The sequence below is a fragment of the Aulonocara sp. 'chitande type north' Nkhata Bay genome, linkage group LG2, assembly GCF_057382095.1.
Source record: "Aulonocara sp. 'chitande type north' Nkhata Bay isolate Kocher_YH1m ecotype deep benthic linkage group LG2, A_spYH_male_GT1.1, whole genome shotgun sequence".
NCBI classification, from domain to species: Eukaryota; Metazoa; Chordata; class Actinopteri; order Cichliformes; family Cichlidae; genus Aulonocara; species Aulonocara sp. 'chitande type north' Nkhata Bay.
Window position 1 is genome coordinate 28,240,161 of NC_141345.1, and position 18,719 is coordinate 28,258,879.

General features: G+C 40.0%; 1 protein-coding gene across 1 annotated transcript; it reads left to right on the top strand.

Annotated features, from left to right (window-relative positions):
- Positions 1-2,914: 2,914 nt before the first annotated feature.
- Positions 2,915-18,201, top strand: LOC147338105 (E3 ubiquitin-protein ligase RNF38-like). Its single transcript, XM_086257953.1, has 12 exons — positions 2,915-4,328; positions 8,742-8,794; positions 8,977-9,158; positions 9,804-10,251; positions 10,961-11,101; positions 12,902-13,090; positions 13,709-13,870; positions 13,988-14,088; positions 15,053-15,131; positions 15,233-15,354; positions 15,792-15,891; positions 17,133-18,201. Exons 1-12 carry the CDS (start codon positions 4,043-4,045, stop codon positions 17,193-17,195), a joined length of 1,926 nt encoding a protein of 641 aa, XP_086114079.1. The 5' UTR covers positions 2,915-4,042; the 3' UTR covers positions 17,196-18,201.
- The last annotated feature ends 518 nt before the right edge of the window (positions 18,202-18,719 follow it).

Genomic DNA, 18,719 nt, shown 5'->3' on the forward strand with positions numbered 1-18,719 from the left:
GCCTAGATGTTTAAGTGGCATATTGTAAAGAAAAGCATGACTACTGTAGGAGCTTGGAAACCAAAGCAACTGGACATTTCACCTCTCATCTGAGAAGCTTTTTCACTTCTAAGACCAAATGGTGGAGAATCCCAGGTATTTAAGCCCTAGTGGGAGTTCTCCCTTAGGGGTTAGGGATCTCAAAACTGGATCGTAGGTGGCAGACAGTTGGTGTTGTAAGCCACCCCTTCTGTTTATGGTCCTTCACAGTGGACATAGATGGCTTCTTTCACTCCTCTTTCAAATTATCTGTCTTCTCTGTCCAAAATGTGATCATTGACGTCCTTGAAAGAGTGACCTTTATCCTTTAGATGCAGATGTACAACTGAGTGTATCTCCTTAGATTACCAGGACCTGGATGATTGAGAACTTACACAGACATACCTACCCTCTTCTCTTCACCCTGTACACCTCTGACTTCTGCTACAACTCTGAATTATGCCACATTCAGAAGTTTGCAGACGACACAGCCATCATGGGGTGTATCTGGGATGATCAGGAAGAGGAGTACAGAAGTCTGGTGAGGAACTTTGTCGCATGGAGTCACACAAACCACCTGCAACTCAACACCTCAAAGACTAAGGAACTGGTTGTGGACTTCGGGAGGTCCAGAGAAGGTCCACTGCCGGTTCAGATAGAGGGAGAGGAGGTGGAGGTGGTCAACAAGTACAAGTACCTCGGGCTGTGGGTGGACAATGAACTGGACTGGTCATGCAACACAGAGCACCTGTATAAAAAAGCCCAAAGCCGACTGTACTTCCTCAGGAGGCTGAGGTCTTTTAACATCTGCAGGAAGCTCCTGAGGATGTTTTACCAGTCGGTGGTTGCTGGAGTACTTTTCTATGCTGTGGTGTGCTGGGGGAGCAGCACAGCAAAGAGGGACTCATCCAGGCTGGAGAAACTGATCAGGAAGGCTAGCTCTGTGGTCGGCATGAAGCTGGACACTCTGGTGACAGTGGCAGAGAAAAGGACATTAAAGAAACTGCTGGACATTATGAACAATGCTGGGCATCCTCTGCACACGGCCATAAACAACCAGAAGAGTCTGTTCAGTGACAGGTTGCTTCTCCCCAAGACAAGAACTAACAGACTTAAAAACTCCTTTGTCCCACACGCCATCAGACTGTTTAACTCCTCTCTGGAGGGGAGAGGGAGGGGAAACAGGAGGACAAAGGAGGGGGCAACAACTAAGCTGTAGTGCCTCTTCACCTCACTGTACAATACCTTGTGCAATACTTTTTGTAAATAGTCAACAGTGCAATAGACTCAATACTTGAAATGTGCAATTCACTTGTATTTTTTATTTATTTTTTATTCCTATTTATTCTATTTATCCCCTTTGTATATTTTATTTATATTTGTCTCTGTATTTATATATATGTGTGTGTGTGTGTGTGTGTGTGTGTGTGTGTGTGTGTGTGTGTGTGTGTGTATGTATATATATATATATATATATATATATATATAACAATTCTGTAACTGTAACTTCGGTCGTTGCTGTGCTTTTTTGGGAAGTCGAATTTCCCAGAGGAACCCACCCGAGGGATTAATAAAGTTCTATCTTATCTTATCTTATCTTATCTTACATGTATACTGTAAAGGAGAAACTGTGGAAGTCTTGAATCACTCATTTCGTTTTGTTTTCCTTCTAAAGTGCCAGACTTTTCTGTAATTGTTTTAAAGTAGCCTTGAGCAAAAGTCTTTCAAAGTTTTTCTTTGGACATTGGAATATTGTTTTTTACATTGAATCATTTAAGCACAAAAAGGCACCTAAATCTAGGGCTGAACCGGTGTTGTATCTACAAATAACAGAGGCCCTAGCAAGAAACCAATTTAAAATGGAATTGTAACGTATTTTTCTTACTACCAGACTGTCACAAAGGCACATCATTTGTTCCTTTAAAAAAAAAAAAAAAAGCCAAATCTATGAAAAATGCCAAAGATAACAGTTTGACAAGCATAAAATACTATTTCTGCACTAACAAGGTAATTCCCAAAAAGCTATTAGCCTAAGACTTGGCATGTCTCAGTATGGTGTGCAGTGAGTCCTTCAATATTTTGAGGAAACAGGCCTGAATGATTGATAATTCCAAACACACTGCCGATGCAGTTAAAGCACCTCCCCAAAGCCTGAATCTCAATACTATTGAAACGGTATGGGATCGTCTTGACAGAAAACAGAACAAAAGGCAGCCAATATCCAAATAAGATCTTTGTCTTTCAAGAAGCCTGGAAGACTCTCCCTGAGGACTTACAGAAATTGCAGGAAAGCTTGCCTAAGATAATTCAGGCTGTGTTGAAGAATATAGGTGGCCATAACATATATTGACTTTCAATCTCATGACCATTGTACAAACTCTGTTTTCCTGATATACTGTATTTCCCTGTATGTTTGCTGCCCCTATTTCTCATTTCTTAGAAAAATATAAAGAATAATGACTCAAGACTTTTGGACAGTACTGTATAATTTGTGATCACAGCACAAGAATAAATATTTTCTGCGTGGAAACCGAATAAACGGACTTAGGTTTACGCAGTGCATTGGTGAGTATCCGTGTATGTGGAGCACATCCAGCTGAAAAAGCCCCGGGATGCCAGCGGCTCTCAAAGCCTTGTCTCATAGTATTTCTGCTTTGAAGCTGCTGAATAATTAATGAGCGGAGCTGACGCCTGCGGTTGGCCAGACAAAAATAGTCAATTCCGAAAACAAGCCAGTAGTTAAAGTCGACCTTGGCGCATGCTAATAAGACATATTTTGCTCTCGTCACTTTTCACTTTTCCTTTCTAGCGACTTTGTATAATTTTATATGAAAAGTAGAAAGCAATTTAGCAAAATGTCGTTCTGCTATCGATTGATGATGACTTGACAGCGATGCGAACCTTCCATTGATTGATCTCCACTACACTCCCCGCTGACCAGAGAAAACACTCGATAGCGAATGCGAGAGGGGATTTAAATTAGACATATACTGTCCACCTCAGTTCACGGACGAGGTAGCTGTTCGCTTTTTCATGTAGATAGGATATTCGCTATTTAGCTTTGCTCACCGACCAGCCTGACATTGACACGGAACGACGCTCGCTAGCTCGTAATGTCGGCACTGTTGGACTTGTTTTCCCCTCTAGACCCCGCTTCCTGTTAGCCTTGGGCTAGCTGGAAAATCGAATTTATGCTAATGAACGAGTAGGTATAGTTAGCAAACGCAGAGGGGTGTAACTTTTCTGTTTACTGTAGGCAAGCCGCTGTGGTTTACTTCTAATTTATTGAAAAACTTATGCTAATAACTTTATTTTGCAAGCAACTACCGGGCGGCCGTTTTTTGTGTTTTGTTTTTAGTTCGCTAACGCTTTACAGCTAGCCATCTTGCTTATGTTTTGTGTTGTCGGATCGAAGTGTTTTATTTAGCTGGCTTTTTGGTGGCACAGAGCTGGCTATTATTTTCAGTTGTTCCTCAGCATAAGTCTCGGCAATGGTTTCACTGATATAAGACTTAATTCTGTGCGACCAGTGCTTATAAAATACTTTTATTTAATGTGGGGAAAGCCTGACTGTTGACTGTGAAAACACAAAAGAGACGCAGAAAATGATTAAACCGTTCTAGTAATGAGGACAGCACTGACGATAACGGAGAGTTAAAACATAATTTTGTTGTACTGTATGCAGCTGTATTAATTTTGAATCCTTATGGTTTAAGAAAATAATAAGCGGTTTTTCGTTAAGTTGAGCGGCACCGATAGCAAAAAGGAGAAAGTGGATGGAGTCGATGCAGATGGTGCTTGTGCGACATACGAGGGCTGTGCTTCCCTGAACCTGCTGCCTTCAGGTGTCTCATCTCATTAAAACAATAGCTTTAAATGCCTCAGAAAACACTCGCAGTAGCAGGTGATCGTCAGAGGTAACTGGGCGGGTAGAGAGAGAGAGAGACGGAAAAGCGGTCTAAAGAGCGAGGCACCTGCCCGTACGTCACATTACATCCACCACCGCCGTCGTCCTTTTCTAGCCATGGACCCCCCGAGGACTCGTTCGCGGTCTCGGTCTGGCTTCTTTCATTTCGCCATGAACGGCAGCGTTGGAAGCAACGGCGGCGCTAACGCGATCGGTAACGGGGGCTTGATGAGCGCCAGCGGCGGAGGGGTGAACTACCCGCAGCAGAGCAACTCTAGCTGGGCGCCGCACCACGGAGGTCGTAGCTACCCCGAGAACCAGCAGCAGCACACCCAGGGGAGCTACCTGTCCGCAGGGGCGCAGCGCCACTCTTCACACGGAGCTCACAGGCATCCCGGAGCCGGTAAGCAGGGTTAAGTAGTCGGGGCCTGCAGCCCGGCTAGATGCATTGCATCTACATTACATACTAACACAGGATGGATCCCTCCTCTGAGGGATGCAGCCTCATCACTAGCAGCTTAAAAGGCTTGGTGTTTTCACTGCCAGCTGTTGCTTGAAAGGCCAGCTATGGGTCGCTGCTCGGTAGGCAGCAGTCTCTTTTCTTTAGAGGTTTGGTCAGCGTTTACTCATGTAAATAGGGAAAACCAAGTTCACAAACTTTGTCTTGTATGTCATTGGAAAATGGACTGGTTCTTATGTAACGCTTTTCTGCTCTCTCTGAGCACTCAAAGCACTGTATTCAACATGCCCCATTCACACAAACACTTGTTTCTAGGCTTAAGTGCTTTTTATCTGACATTCAGCTTCTGGTTAGTATCTTGCCCAACTTGCCAAACTATCTTGCCAAACCCCCAACCTTCCGATTAGTAGGTGACCTACTCTACCTCCTGAGCTGACTTTATTTCCAGAATTCAACTTGCCCTGCCCACAGTAGAAACTAAGCACTGCAGATAAATCAAAAATAATATTATTCTATTGGCCTGCAACTTCTCCCTGTATAAACTTATTTGTAGCTTAACTGGAAGACTATGACTTTTATATGTCTTAGTTTTATCATCCAAGTAACGGTTAATGATTGATGTTTGAATAAGCATATTTGACTTTTTTCACATTTGGGGAAAAGTATATTTAAAATTGGCAGGGAGCATGTTGTTGTTGTTGTTGTTTTTTTTTTGGTTTTTTTTGAAAAATACAAAGGTTAAACTTGTAGAATTGCTTTTATTAATCTTTACAGAAATACAAAAAAAATGTAAAATGCATGTTAAGGATCAAGGAAACGGGTTATCTCTTATTGCAGTGTGTCTTGGAGTGTGCATTGTTCACACATCTCTAGAAATAGAGTGCAAATAGGTCACAAACTTTTCCTTGTATGTCATTGTCTGGCTTTATTCTCAGAATGCAAATGATCTTGGCTATTAGTAGACATTTCACACTGCAGATTTTTCCTAAGGCTAATCCAAGCACAGTTGTGCTTAAGGCCTCCAGATCACATCGTGTTACTCGTATGAATGCAGTTAAACAGTATAAGGAAAGTAACACCAAAAACATTCAGATTACTGTTATCTAGATAGAGATATTTAGCGATAAAGTTGAATTGCTTTTGACATTGAATAAAACAAATCTTTAAGTTCTTCAGACTGTAATCGTGTTCGCTATAGAGCAGCAGTGCAATTTCATTTATCAGATTAGAGACAAATGCATGAGCCCACTGGTTAAGACATCCCACATGCTCTTATTCAGTTTCTGCAAGACATGTATGAGAGGAGTCTGATTAATAGAGCAGTTGGAGCCTTGAAACAAGGCTTGTCCTTTTCTCGATAGTGATTTATTTTTAGTTTCAGTGCTGTGGTGCAGGCTGGCATTATACAGTTTTCCTTGTTTCATCCTTAAGCATTATACTCTTCAACTTGCATTTTACCCTGAGTAAAGCTTGATATTGTCTCAGATTAGTCAAATATGTCTTTCTTTACTGTATTTAGCCATTAACAAGTAAAGATTGATGTTGCTGAGTGCAGTTGTGTGGGCTCATTGTTTGTTTCATCACTTTCTCACATCAAATCTAATTGTACTGTCCGGTTTCCATCAAAGGTTTATTCAGTTAGCGGTGTTTCTTTACCAAACCCAAACTCGTCAACGAGACAACAGAAAAAAATGTAAACAGAAGAGGAAAAAGTGAATGAAACTCTCATAAAAGAAAATAACATTTGAGATTGCACATGAGCCTCTTTTTGTTTATTATCTCACCACTGGCACCACTCTTTAGTGTTCAGCAAGTTTCCAGTGAAAAGTGACTGGAAGCCCTCTGTAAAACTAGACTGGCTTCCCTCAAAGGCAAACAAAAGTGCAGGGAATGAATGAAAGCAGGTTTTTAATGGTGCCATGTCGTAATAGAAGAAACTGTTGCCAAACAGCCAAAATGAGCCACATAGACAGACTCTCACAGAAACACACGCTTCCCAAATTGACAGACCAAAGTAGGGTTTGTGTGAATGACTTCAGCACTATATTTCCCATCTGTGTGAGCTGTCTTCTTATTCCTCTTAGCAGCTGCACATGCCTCATCCTTTGTGGCAGGGGTTTGTGTGTAAAATGTTCTCTGTGTGTAAGCAAAGCAACACTGTGTATATTTAAGTGCATCACAGATTTTTTTTTGTTTGCCAGGTCTTGTTTGTACATGTCACTGTATTACGCCTCTTGGCATCACTTTATGCAGAATGTGACAGGGTTGGATTTGGGGTTGTTAAAAATGTATCTAACTGCCTTACCTCTGTTATTTTCTCCTCCTATTTTTTTCTCTTCCATTTTCAAGCAATGTCATCACTTGGTATAGCTGTAATAGCTGGCTGACATTGTAGTTACATATTTACACATCTTCATCTGCAGATTCTATTTGTAAATCGAGTGGTTCTCTGATTACATCCTGTCTCTCCCACATGATACTTGAAGTTTTTGAACTTCAGCTAAAGAGCATGAACAAATTGCTTCTTGATGACAGCTGATGCTCTGAGTTCACTACCCTGCTCGACTCAATTGTCTGTTGTAAAAGAAATGGTGTCAGTCTCCCATCAGCAGCCATGCTCAAAGGGAAGCAAGGTCGCATCTACACACCAACAGAACCTGTCCAGTCAGACTCACCATCCCCTCTCCTAGCTTCCCGGGATGAATCAGCATATACCGGCCTAATTCTGCATAAACTGCATGGCCATCTGAGGCCCAGAACCCTATGAGGTCTAAAGAAAAAGGGATGGTTTGATGAATAAACATGTAAGCCAATGTACTGGCCCAAATGTTGGCTAGACACTCAATCACCCGTCCCTCTGTTCTCCGCAGCCACTAGCGGGGCATCTTTGAGCTGTCACTATCGGCAGACTTCACATGGCTCTGGAGTGACGTCGCAAAGACAAGAAAGGGGTAGGGGGCTGCCTTCAGATCTGTTGTTTCTGAGGAGGCAGAAAGGGCTGTCTGGATGAGAGAGGTTTACAGAGGAAGAAACAGAAAAGCATGAGGGGAGGAGTCCCCCCCCCCCCCCCCCTCCTCTTTTTGGTGATTAAAGGTTTTTTGGGGAACTGCTTAGAGGAAACTCTTGTCAGCCAAGTTCAAGGACATCCTTCTTAAGCTGCTGAAAGGTCTGCATGCACATGTTGCTTCCAGACTGCACATGTGGACTGTTAGATAAACAGATAGGAGAGCACTGTGTTTTTCTGAGATTACGTTTATAGCATTAGTGGTTTATTCAGCAATGTTATTTTTAGTTTTAGGTTTTTTGGGCGGGGGGCACATACTAATTTCAATCCCTTTTAGTGATGCTCTGTTGATCTTATAAAATAGATTCTTTATCAGAAACAAAGCTGTCATTGCAAACCTGATAGTGCTTGACTAACCTGCTTAGAAAATCTTTAGCACACTAAAAGTGGGTCAACATGACATTTGAAGCCAAGATTCTTGCTAATACTTTGTACGTGAAGGGGATAGTCAGCAGGTATAGGGTCACTCCAGTTTATGGGCTAATGCTAGGGGGTTCAGTTGTTAAATGTATTGTGAAATGCAAAAAAAAAAAGTAGTAATGAGCATGTCCATCATAATTTGCCAAAAGATCTCTTTAGATTGCAGGATAAATGCATATCTTCACATTTGAGAAGCTGAATTCAGGAAATGTTTGGAACTATTGCATGATAGGAATAGCACCTATTATCGCTTTTTATGTTAGTTATTTTCCTTATCTTCATTATCAATAATTTTCCTTCTTTATGCTACAAAAGTGGGTAAAGTAGTTATTTGCATTTGAAGTAGGTCACATTTTAAAAATCAAAAAGTTGCTCTGGCGTGTTATACATACGTGTGTGTGTGTGTGTGTGTGTGTGTGTGTGTGCGTGTGTGTACGTGCGGGCTTTTCATGTAAGATCAGAGGGAGTGACTTGGCTGTGACAGCTAGCGAGGAGACGTCCAGGGTGACATCTTCCAGAGATGACTCGCTTTCTTGTCTGCTCATTTAAAGCAGAGAATTTAAGTTTGTTTAGAAGACAAACCCTATGGGAGGGCAAAGCACTTTTCTGGTTGTGTAACAAAATGTCACATTTTTGTTTTCTACGTTGGACTTTGTGGTGTGAAGTCTGTAGAAATGTTTAGGCAAGAAAAGGAAAATAAAATGCCAGAGGCAGCCAGTTACCTGTGTATGTTTGTGTGTTGCGGGTGGTGTATTTTTGTCTGCTTGGCTTGCAAATGTCCATGTGTCTTGTGATGTTTTCCTCAGTCCTGTCTTATCTGATTATGATATTTTTTTTTTTTTTTTTTTTTTTTAAATCTGTGCGGCCGGCAGGAGGAGTGCTACATTTTCATTCAGATAACGTGTGCAGCGAGGATCGGGACAAAGTAAGTATGAAACATGACCACCGCCTGTTTTCCTTGCTCTTTTTCTGGTTTAAATAGAATTTGTATTTCATTGTGCTCTCTTTCTTATTCATCCTCTCCCTTATTGTTCTCACTTTTTTTTTTTTTTTTCCCCTCTAACCGAACATTTGTGGTTTCCTCTCCTCCCTCACCTCTGTGTCCAGATGGAAGACAGCCCAAGCCCAAAAAGGCAGCGTCTTTCCCAGCAGTCCATGTTAGATTTAAACTCCGCCCCACCCTCAACTCCTTCCTCTCCCATTCGCCCCTGGGAGCTGCCGCCGAGTCGCAGACCACACCCTCACTACATGCCAGAGCGATGCCACACACCCCTTCGAAACCGTCGCAGGTTTGTGTCTGACACAAATGCATACAAACAGACTTCATTAATAAATTTAATTTTTCAGCCTGTAAATGTAATGACTTATGACAGATTGGAGATCTTGCAATAGTATCTTTGAATTTGTCTGTATTAATATTTATTATGCTCAGTTTTATTAGTTGGCAGCTGGCAACTTATATTTTGTGGCATATTAGTGTCTGTGTTCTATGTGACTGGAATAAATTTTAGTATTGTCTTCTCATATTTTCTAGTATAATTAAATTAATCAGATGTGTTAAATCAGGAAGGTCTATTGAGGTTACAAAAACAAAATACTTGAATGTATTAAGGTATCAGATACACAGCAATTTGCTCTGATGCATTGCAATCTGCATGCATTTGTGAATTTTCACTTGTTATAGTGTATTTGGCTGTTTGTCTGAATGTTAGAATTGATTTGAATATCTGAATGAAAAATTCCATTTCAGAAAGCTTAATAACTTGAATACTAATCTGCCTGTTGAGTGGTTTTGACTCTTGTTTGGTTAAATGATTAGGAATTAAAGTTTTAGTCATGTTGCCATAGGTGGCTTATCAGGTCTTTCATGATGCAAATGTCAGCATAACTCCTTCTGCCTCTTCTTTAGTTTTTCCTTCTTTCTTCCACCTCAGCCCTCCAATGAGACGTCAGCGTGGCCGGAGAGACCGTCTGACCCGACACCACCACCACCACCACCACTCCCACAACAACAACAACCATCACCACTACAACAGCAACAACAATCACCACCATCACCCCAATGCCCACCATCATCATCATCACCACCACCACCTGCACTCCCATAACGGCCCTTCACCTGGCCATCAGGATGAAAACTACCGCCATCCGGCTCCTTCACAGGGCTACCCACCCTATAACCAGCAGCTTCCCCGAGGGCCTGGGGCAGGGCCCGGGCCTGAAGAACGCCCTGGGTACCATCCTCCAAATCCCTCCCCGAGGCCTCTTCACCAGTCTCCAAACCTTTCTCCCAGGCTTCTGCACCCTGCAGCTCATCCACAGCACCCACACGCCCACCCTTCCCAGCAACAAAGCAGTGTGGTGTTGGATCTTCATGAGCAGGTGGGTTCAAAGCAGATGATGTAACCTGTTTTAGGAAAGAAAAATAATTGAATTCCTGTTAACTGAATCATTTTCTGTGCTTTTGTCTCCTTTTGTTTTTTAACTCTGCTTAAGATTGAGAGATGGGTGCAAATAACACTCTAAGATGCAAACAAGTCAATGTGAAAATGAAAGCCTATCACTCGTGGGTGTAAAAACTTATTTATGGCTGTAGATGGAGACTAATTAGTAATATAATTTTGTTTTGATCATACAGGTAAAAGGTTAATGCAGGGTTGTCTGTTAATATATCTGGCTTGTTTGTGTTTTATTCATCTCTACATGCATGCATACATAATCTTTACATAAATCAATACATATATTTTAATGCACATATCCAGCAGTCTTAAAGTAAGCATTTTGAACTTGTCTCTAGAAAAGAAAACATAATGAACAATGGATTTAATGATAACACAAAAAAGAAAAAAATGGAATAACGAGTTTTCAGCTGCAGGGAAATGCAGACCTCAGGGTTATCATCTGCTTGATTTGTGCTCCACAACAAGTATAAATCTGTGGTGTTAGCAGTGATCCATGAAGTTTTAAAATTTGTTATTTACAACTCGGACAATGTGGATTAAGTCTGCTAACTCCAGCTATCCAGCTTTTAATTAAAATTTACAGCCATAAAGTGGCAGACCTTTTTTTTTCTGCTGATCTCCATATTTAGGGTTCGGCTCCAGTCTCGTATCCTGTGACACCACCGGGAGCGCCACCTGGCCTGCCACCTCGCTCTGCCCCACAGCAGATCCCAGCATGCTCTGTGGTCTTCAGTGGTCAACACTATCCTGTGTGCAGCGTCCCTCCTCCCGTGAGTGTTTTTGCTTTTTTGCACGTTTTTTGGTGATTTTCTGTTTTTTGTTGTTGTTGTTTTTTGTTTTTTTTAACCTTATGGTGAAATGGGGAGAATAGTGACAGTTTCTTAAGGGAGAAACTGCTAAACTGAATATCTGAGCTGAATATAATTTCATCCGAGACTCAAGGTAGAAAATAATACTAATTTAAAAAAAAGTTTGGCTACAAGAAAAAGAAAAGATAAAAAAGATTATATTAAATGAAGAATATGTTTGTTAAAAGGATAAAGTCTAGAGAAAAGATGGCCTTTCTCTTTAGTATTTTGTTTTCTTTACATGCAAGTTATTTTTATGGCAATTCTGAGAATTTTGTGGCTGATGTTCTGGGAAAACTGCAAATAATTACCTGAAGGAGGTAATAAAAAAAAAAATAAAATAAATAGTACCGTATTTTTCGGACCATAAGGCGCACCGGATTATAAGGTGCATTAGGCAAAACAAAACGGTCAGATAACTCAAACTTTACTCAACTCATTCTTCTTGCTTCCTCTTTTCCGTACCATTGATTCATTAATGTTGAATTCTCTCGCTGCTGCTCTATTCCCATGTTGTTGTATATTAATGACTAACCTCGTATTGTGGATGGATTTTCTCAGTTGTTCTCCTGCCTGAAGTTTGGTCCCTTTACAGCATCCTGCCATGCTATTGCATTTGTCTCCAACCATCCGGAACCCTCATGTTTATTGAGTCACTGCTGTTTAGTTTCATGTTTTTATTTATATTGGAAGTGAAAGCAGAGCTGTACATTTGAATTATTTCAGAAATCTCTCAGTCAGAACATGGTATATCATGTTTAGGTGGAAACTAGCGAGCTCGCTTCTAACTCCATTAAATTTAATACATTCTGTTTTCATGGATGCCTGGATATTAAACTTCATTGTTAACGCTGACCGTTTTATTAAAGATGAAAGAATTTAGACAGTTTTTAACTCTTACTGATGTCGCAGTGTTCGTTTGACTTTGGGACTCCTGACTACGGTAGTCGTAATGCTCCGACAATCCATCAAGTGGTGTGGCTTCGTAGCTTACCAGAGTCGTACTAAAACATTTTTTTGACAGATTTTTGAGCGTTGTGTATCACATAAAATCGGTTCGAGGTCAGTAAGCAGAACCAGAATTCATACATAAGGCGCCCTGTCGATTTTTGAGAAAATTAAAGGACTTTAAGTGCGTCTTATAGTGCGAAAAAAAGGATAGTAGTTTTGATCCCACGCATGGTCAGAGGGGTTTCTGAATTTTTCCGTGAAGTATGAACAAAAGCATACAAAAGTATTATCAATTTATGAATACATTTTATGCATGCATGATTTGAACACAAAAAAATCTATGCTCTTCAGAAGTGTTGTAGTTTGTTCAGATGTGTTTTTTAGAGAGTCTTTCTCTTGGCAACCCATGCTTGTTCTTTCCTTTTCTAATTAACCAACAAACAGCCAAAACTTCTGCTTTTAAAGAGCCGATCATAATTTGTTGATCTTCATTTAATCTAGTGCATTTGATTAGCACCAGCTGGCATCTACGTCACTGCCTAATTTGGAAGTGGCAAAAGTGTACTTACTTTTTCACAGGGCTGTATTTCATTTTTTGTTTTGGAATTAAAGTAGTTATAGGTGTAAATAAGCATTTTATCGACATGAATTCAAATCATGTCTGTTAAATGTTACTTAATCTTCTTCTGTTATTTTTATTTATCTATTTATTTAAGAAATCCTTTTTTGTAACATACTTTAACAAGTGAAACTTTTGTGTGTTTCTGCTAGGTCCTTCAGACTTGTTCTGTACAGCACTTACCGATGCCCTACCCATTCCCATCACTGTTGTCCAGTGATCCGGCCTTCCTGCTCCCTCCACCTCATCTCACCCATACCCCCACACATCTTTCCCACCATCCACCTCATTTGCCTCAGCCTGGACAGTTTGGACCATATCCAGCACAGCAGGCCCGTTCGGTGAGTGGGAAACCTTTTGATAACTTGGTATCAAATACAGCTTTTGTATTAGGTGTTTTAATTTAAGCTAGTAGTTAGTCAGTCGAGATCTTTCTGGGAAGCTTTCAAAATTCCTCCTGGAATTTCAAAAACTGTAAACTTTATAAAAACGTCTTACGAAGTTCAAGCTAAATGGGTGATGCATATTTTAAACACTAGAGTTGAAGCAGTTTGTGGTACTCTTGAGTTTTGGTAACAAATGAGTATATGTACTGAAACTGTGGTATTGACAGCTCTTTTGTGCACATTTTGTCTTTGCACAGCTTTAATCTAAAACTTTATTTCATTTGCATTGGCTACATGTTAAAGCAGCTGCCAATTAACTGATTAAAAAACGATTTCAGAGATAATTCAATTGTTTTTTTTTTTTCTTTCTGAATTCAGTTATTTCTTTTCTTTATCCCTTTTGTAAACACTTGTATTTCAAAGGTTGAAACTTTCTTTCTTAATCCCATTCAGACTCTTTACTTAAATTTATTAAGTTGTTAAGTTGCTTCTTATGCTGTAATAACAGGAAAAATCCTGGGCAATATCACCTATATGTTTTGAATTTTAACATTTTGTCCTTGATCTCCTCAGCCGTTACAGAGGATAGAGAATGATGTTGAGCTGCTTGGTGAGCATCTGTCTTTGGGTGCTGGGCTTCACTATCCTCCTGCCACCCACCCTGCACTCACCCCACACTCCACACAACTCCACTTCCTGTCCCATGACCCCCTGCCACAGGAATTCTTTGGAGTGGTGAGCATTTACAATAATTTATAAAATATGTTTATTTCATCTCACTGAAGTGTTATATAAAAAAATGTAATGCTGTGCAAATCATCTGACTTGTATTTGTTGTATCTCTCCACCTAGTCCTATCCAAACTTCATTCCTCGCCGTCTCCCAGGGCGACGGTACCGCTCCCAGCAGCTGCCACCTTCGCCTTACCACCCCAGCCTCTTGCCTTACTTCCTGTAAGTAGAACGGGGAATAAATTCACTTAGAATGATTTTTTTAAAATTATCTTTAGACAAATATCCAGAGTGTATCAGAAAGAATAATCTGATTTCAAAAGATTATATTGTTTTTGAAGTAATGGACATAGAAGCTTGTGGTAAATTTTAAAATACATGGCTGAATATAAAATTTTGTTCAAAACCTCAGTGCGTCCCCCTCCAGACAGACAGCATATGTCCACATGATAGTCCAAGTCTTCCTATACTTTTGTGACCATGTCTGGAGTCACTGCAGCCACTGCTGTTATGCTACTTACCTACAACCACATAAAACTGATGACTTCCCTCTTTCTTACTGTATGTGTTTCAGTCATTACCGGTGGACAGCTGCAGAATTAAAGGACTTTTAAATCGGCTCATTCTTTTTAATTTACCTGATATTTATTGCTGGAATGTGAATATTTATTAGTGTGTTATTGATAAATATGTTAATTTTGCTGCGTGTTTAAAAGAACCGAAGAACAAATCTTGTCCACACCGACAAAATAAAAGCAAATTAATAAAGTCGAGATATGAGATGCAGCCATTAAGACTTGAGCATGGTCATTGAAAATCCCCTTGAGGCTAAGGAACTAATACAGAGTTTATTTATTTAAACAAAGAATACAATGACTGCAGTGCAGGCTATTGGTTAGATTTTACTGATCCCCTAATGAGTCTTCATCCAAACTGTGTTTAAGGTCAAGATGATATTTGTCATTTTTACAGGTACTTTTCAATTTCCACTCCTGGATTTGACTGTTTGTGAGCCACCTTGACTTAATTTTCATTATTTTGTACTATACAGCCAAGCAGTGACAACAAAACATAACTTTATTGCAATGTGAAGTACAAAAAGTAACTTTGTATTGTGATGATTCAAGAGCTGAATTAACTACTATGTTATTAATGTTTTGGTTTGTGTTAAATCGCTCTTCTGTAGATCAATGCTGCCAGTCCAGCCAGGTCCTGCAATCAGTCTAGAGCTGGATGTCGATGATGGTGAAGTGGAAAATTATGAGGTTTGTTCTTGCCATTCTTTAGCATTTTGGTTTTGCATTTCCTGGTGTGCAGGGTGGGGGAGAGACTCTAATTCTACTGTCGCTGATGTTTTCTCCCACAGGCTCTGCTGAACCTTGCTGAGCGCCTGGGAGAGGCTAAACTCCGGGGACTGACCAAGGGAGACATAGAACAGCTTCCTTCTTATCGATTTAATCCAAATAACCATCAGTCTGAGCAAACACTGTGAGTACTTCCCTTTTAGAAACGATGTACTTGCTAATAATGGACAATTATCCTAATTATTTTTTTATTTATTTATTTTTTTCAGCTACTCAGGGTTGAGAATCTCATTGTGGACTTTTATCGATAACAGACTGTCTTTGTACATTTTATTTAGCATATTTATAGTTTTGAAAGCTTCTGAGGGCTTAACACACTAATATCACCCATAAACTCTCTCTAATGGGGTTGGATACCATGAGAAATATGTTCACATTCAAAATGTGCATATTTTTTAGTAAAGCGTACATCCAAGTGACCTTTTTCAAAATAATTTCCACAGATACCCTAAGTTACTGGCCTAACTAAATCTGCCTGAATGCACTGTCTGTCATTTAGAAAGTGTCAAAAAGGTCTCTTCTTTTGCTGTAATTTGTGTGTTAATAGCTATCTCATTGCAGGTGTGTGGTATGTATGAGTGATTTTGAGTCGCGTCAACTGCTTAGAGTTTTGCCCTGCAGTCATGAGTTCCACGGAAAGTGCGTCGACAAGTGGCTGAGGGTACGTGTGTCCAGCATGAAGCCCACCAGCTTATGCTGATCTCTGTTACACACACATATTTACAGTTAGCCAAGGCTTATTGCGCATTGTTTGGCAACAGATTCACATCACTGTTCACACATGGCATTAACATCAAAATAAGTGCTCACTCCAAGTGTAAATTTGAGTCCTCTCAAGACACTTTAAGGGATGATCTGATAACCTAAACCAGATTTTGAGCTGGTCTCAGCCACATAAGGTCACTTTGTTTTTCAAGTGAGCATGAAATTGTGCCTGAGGCCTCATTATGAAAGACTGCCCTGCTCATTGATGACCTCTGTGCAAGCATAATAGTGCGCTCATTGGCTCTCAAATGAGATACACAGTGCCTTTTAATGTTTGTAAATGATAAAGACAGTTTATGAGTGTGTTAAACACCTTGGGTGATCTGGTTTGCCAGGAATGTATCAAAGAATAAACAGAGTCTAATATTGTTGTGATTTCTTCTTCTAACATTAATTTCTGGCAAACTAGTATTGAAAATTGCATCACTTTGGTCTCTGCAGAGAGAAGTGGCACACATTTTTCTTTTTTTTTGCAAATGAAGCAGGAAAGTGAGAGACGCTCACAGGTTGTCACTTAAGACACATGTGGTGATGGATTCTAATGTCAAGTGTAAATTAGAGCTTTCTAAATGTAATAACATCATTCATGACCATGTGTGAACAGGGCAGAAGTCACCCAGCAAAGTGTTACATAACATACCTGGAAAACTTTTTGGAAGTTGCTGAAAGGCACAAACCTAATCAGTCCAAGCACACATGTATTAAGATACACAGACACCTCTTAATTATAGGATTCTAGTGAGAATCTCACTCTTCAAGAGATCTGATAAATAGCAGAAGCAAGGCTCAGTCCAAGTGTGTTGAAATGTTTCTAAATTCATCTCATCTGATTTACTGAAATCTGTGAACTCGCACTAACCCCAGGATACTACAGTCAGAAGGTGCTGAAGATTTCATAAACACGTGATTTCCCACTGAAAATGCTAAATGAGGCTCTTGAACACAAAGTTCTTGTTGATCATACTAGTCTTATGATTTAGACACACGCTGCACTCTACAAAGCCTCAGTGTAAATTGGGTTAAAAGGGTTGCATATTGATTAAAAAATAAAATATCTAAGTGTGGGAACATGAAATCAGTATCCTGACTGAATATAAGGACCATCTCTCAAACCTAATTTGCTGTTTTCTCCCTCAGGCCAACAGGACGTGCCCCATTTGTCGAGCGGATGCCTCAGAGGTCCAGAGAGACTCGGAGTGACCACACGAGGGAGCCAGACACTCCTTAATGTCTGTCAGACATGTTCAGCACTGCCTGCTCTCTCTCTCTCTCTCTCACACACACACATACGCGCACACACACACACTCTCACACCACAACCTTATATATTTGTGACCATAATCTTATATGTTTGTGCAGCACTCTCTCTTCCTGTTTTCTTTTCATTCTTTGCCAAAATGTTGCATCCCCTCGTACATGTAATGTCATTTTCATGGGATGACTTCCTCTCGCACTTTTCTACCATGCAAATGCACAGAAGTCCTCCAGTATCTCCCGCTGTAGTGTGTGTTTGTGTGTGCGCGTGCGGGCGCGTACACGTGCATGCACCACACCTGTGCAACTGTTGCTGGGCCCATTCTGTAATGCAGGGCCGTGTGTGTGTGTGTGTGTGTGTGTGTGTGTGTGTGTGTGTGTGTGAGAGAGAGTGTGAGTGTTTTTTTGTTTTTGTTTTGTTTTTTTTAAACATCTCCTGAAGCATGTCTGAGTTTTCTGTTGAGAAAAGTAAACAACATGTGAGAGCTTTTTGCTCTCATGAGTGACTGACTTTACTTCCTGTTTGTATGCTTATGCACTGTCTGTATGCATACTATGTGTGTATGTATGTTATAGACTTAAACCTTTTCTCTAGTTTGACACTAAGGGTCCATGCTGCCACTATAGTTCTTGGTTGCTTATTTGTTCAGTTTATTATTATTATTATTATTATTATTATTATTATTATTATTATTATTATTGTTATTATGGTTATTATTATTCAGCTATTATTAATGGTTATTTTCCTTCCTTGCAGTTACCTCATCATTCCGATTTTGTTCATCTTTCATTAAAAGCTTCACAGCACTACTTTGAAATTAAGCACATATATTTTTCTTTTCCTTTTTTTCTTGGCAAAAATAATTTTGTCTGTGACTTTGCAGTGGCACATGTTAAATATATATATATAAAAAACTTGCTCTCTCTCTCTCTCTCTCTCTCTCTCTCTCTCTCTCTCTCTCTCTCTATATATATATATATAAACTGTATAAATCTATGAATATCTGTATACCAAATAAAAGGCTTGATATGGACTTTTTAAATGTAGTAATTTGTATATTCTTTTTTTTTTCTCCTTTTTATTTTATTTTTAACATTCAGCAGCAAAAATCATGTTTGGTTTGCTGGATTTCTAAACATGAAACTACAGACCGCTGCTGTGGATGACTCCCTATTTTTCAGAAGGTGTAACAACTTTCAGGTGACCACTGGGTGGTGTAACTGCTCTTCAAGACTGCCATCCCCACCTCCCTTGAGAACTTGTCACAGTTATTGGGGCTGATCCAACACTTCTGATGGCGTTCAAACTGATGATCAAGCGCCTAAAACCCTTTTGCACTCATGTTTAATTAAGTGAGAAGCCTCTTGACCTGGGGCTGATAAGTCCCCCCATACTTTTTTTTTTTTTTTTCTTCTTTAAATATATCATCTTCCTACAAATCTTCATTCAGTCCCTCTTTCTTACACTTC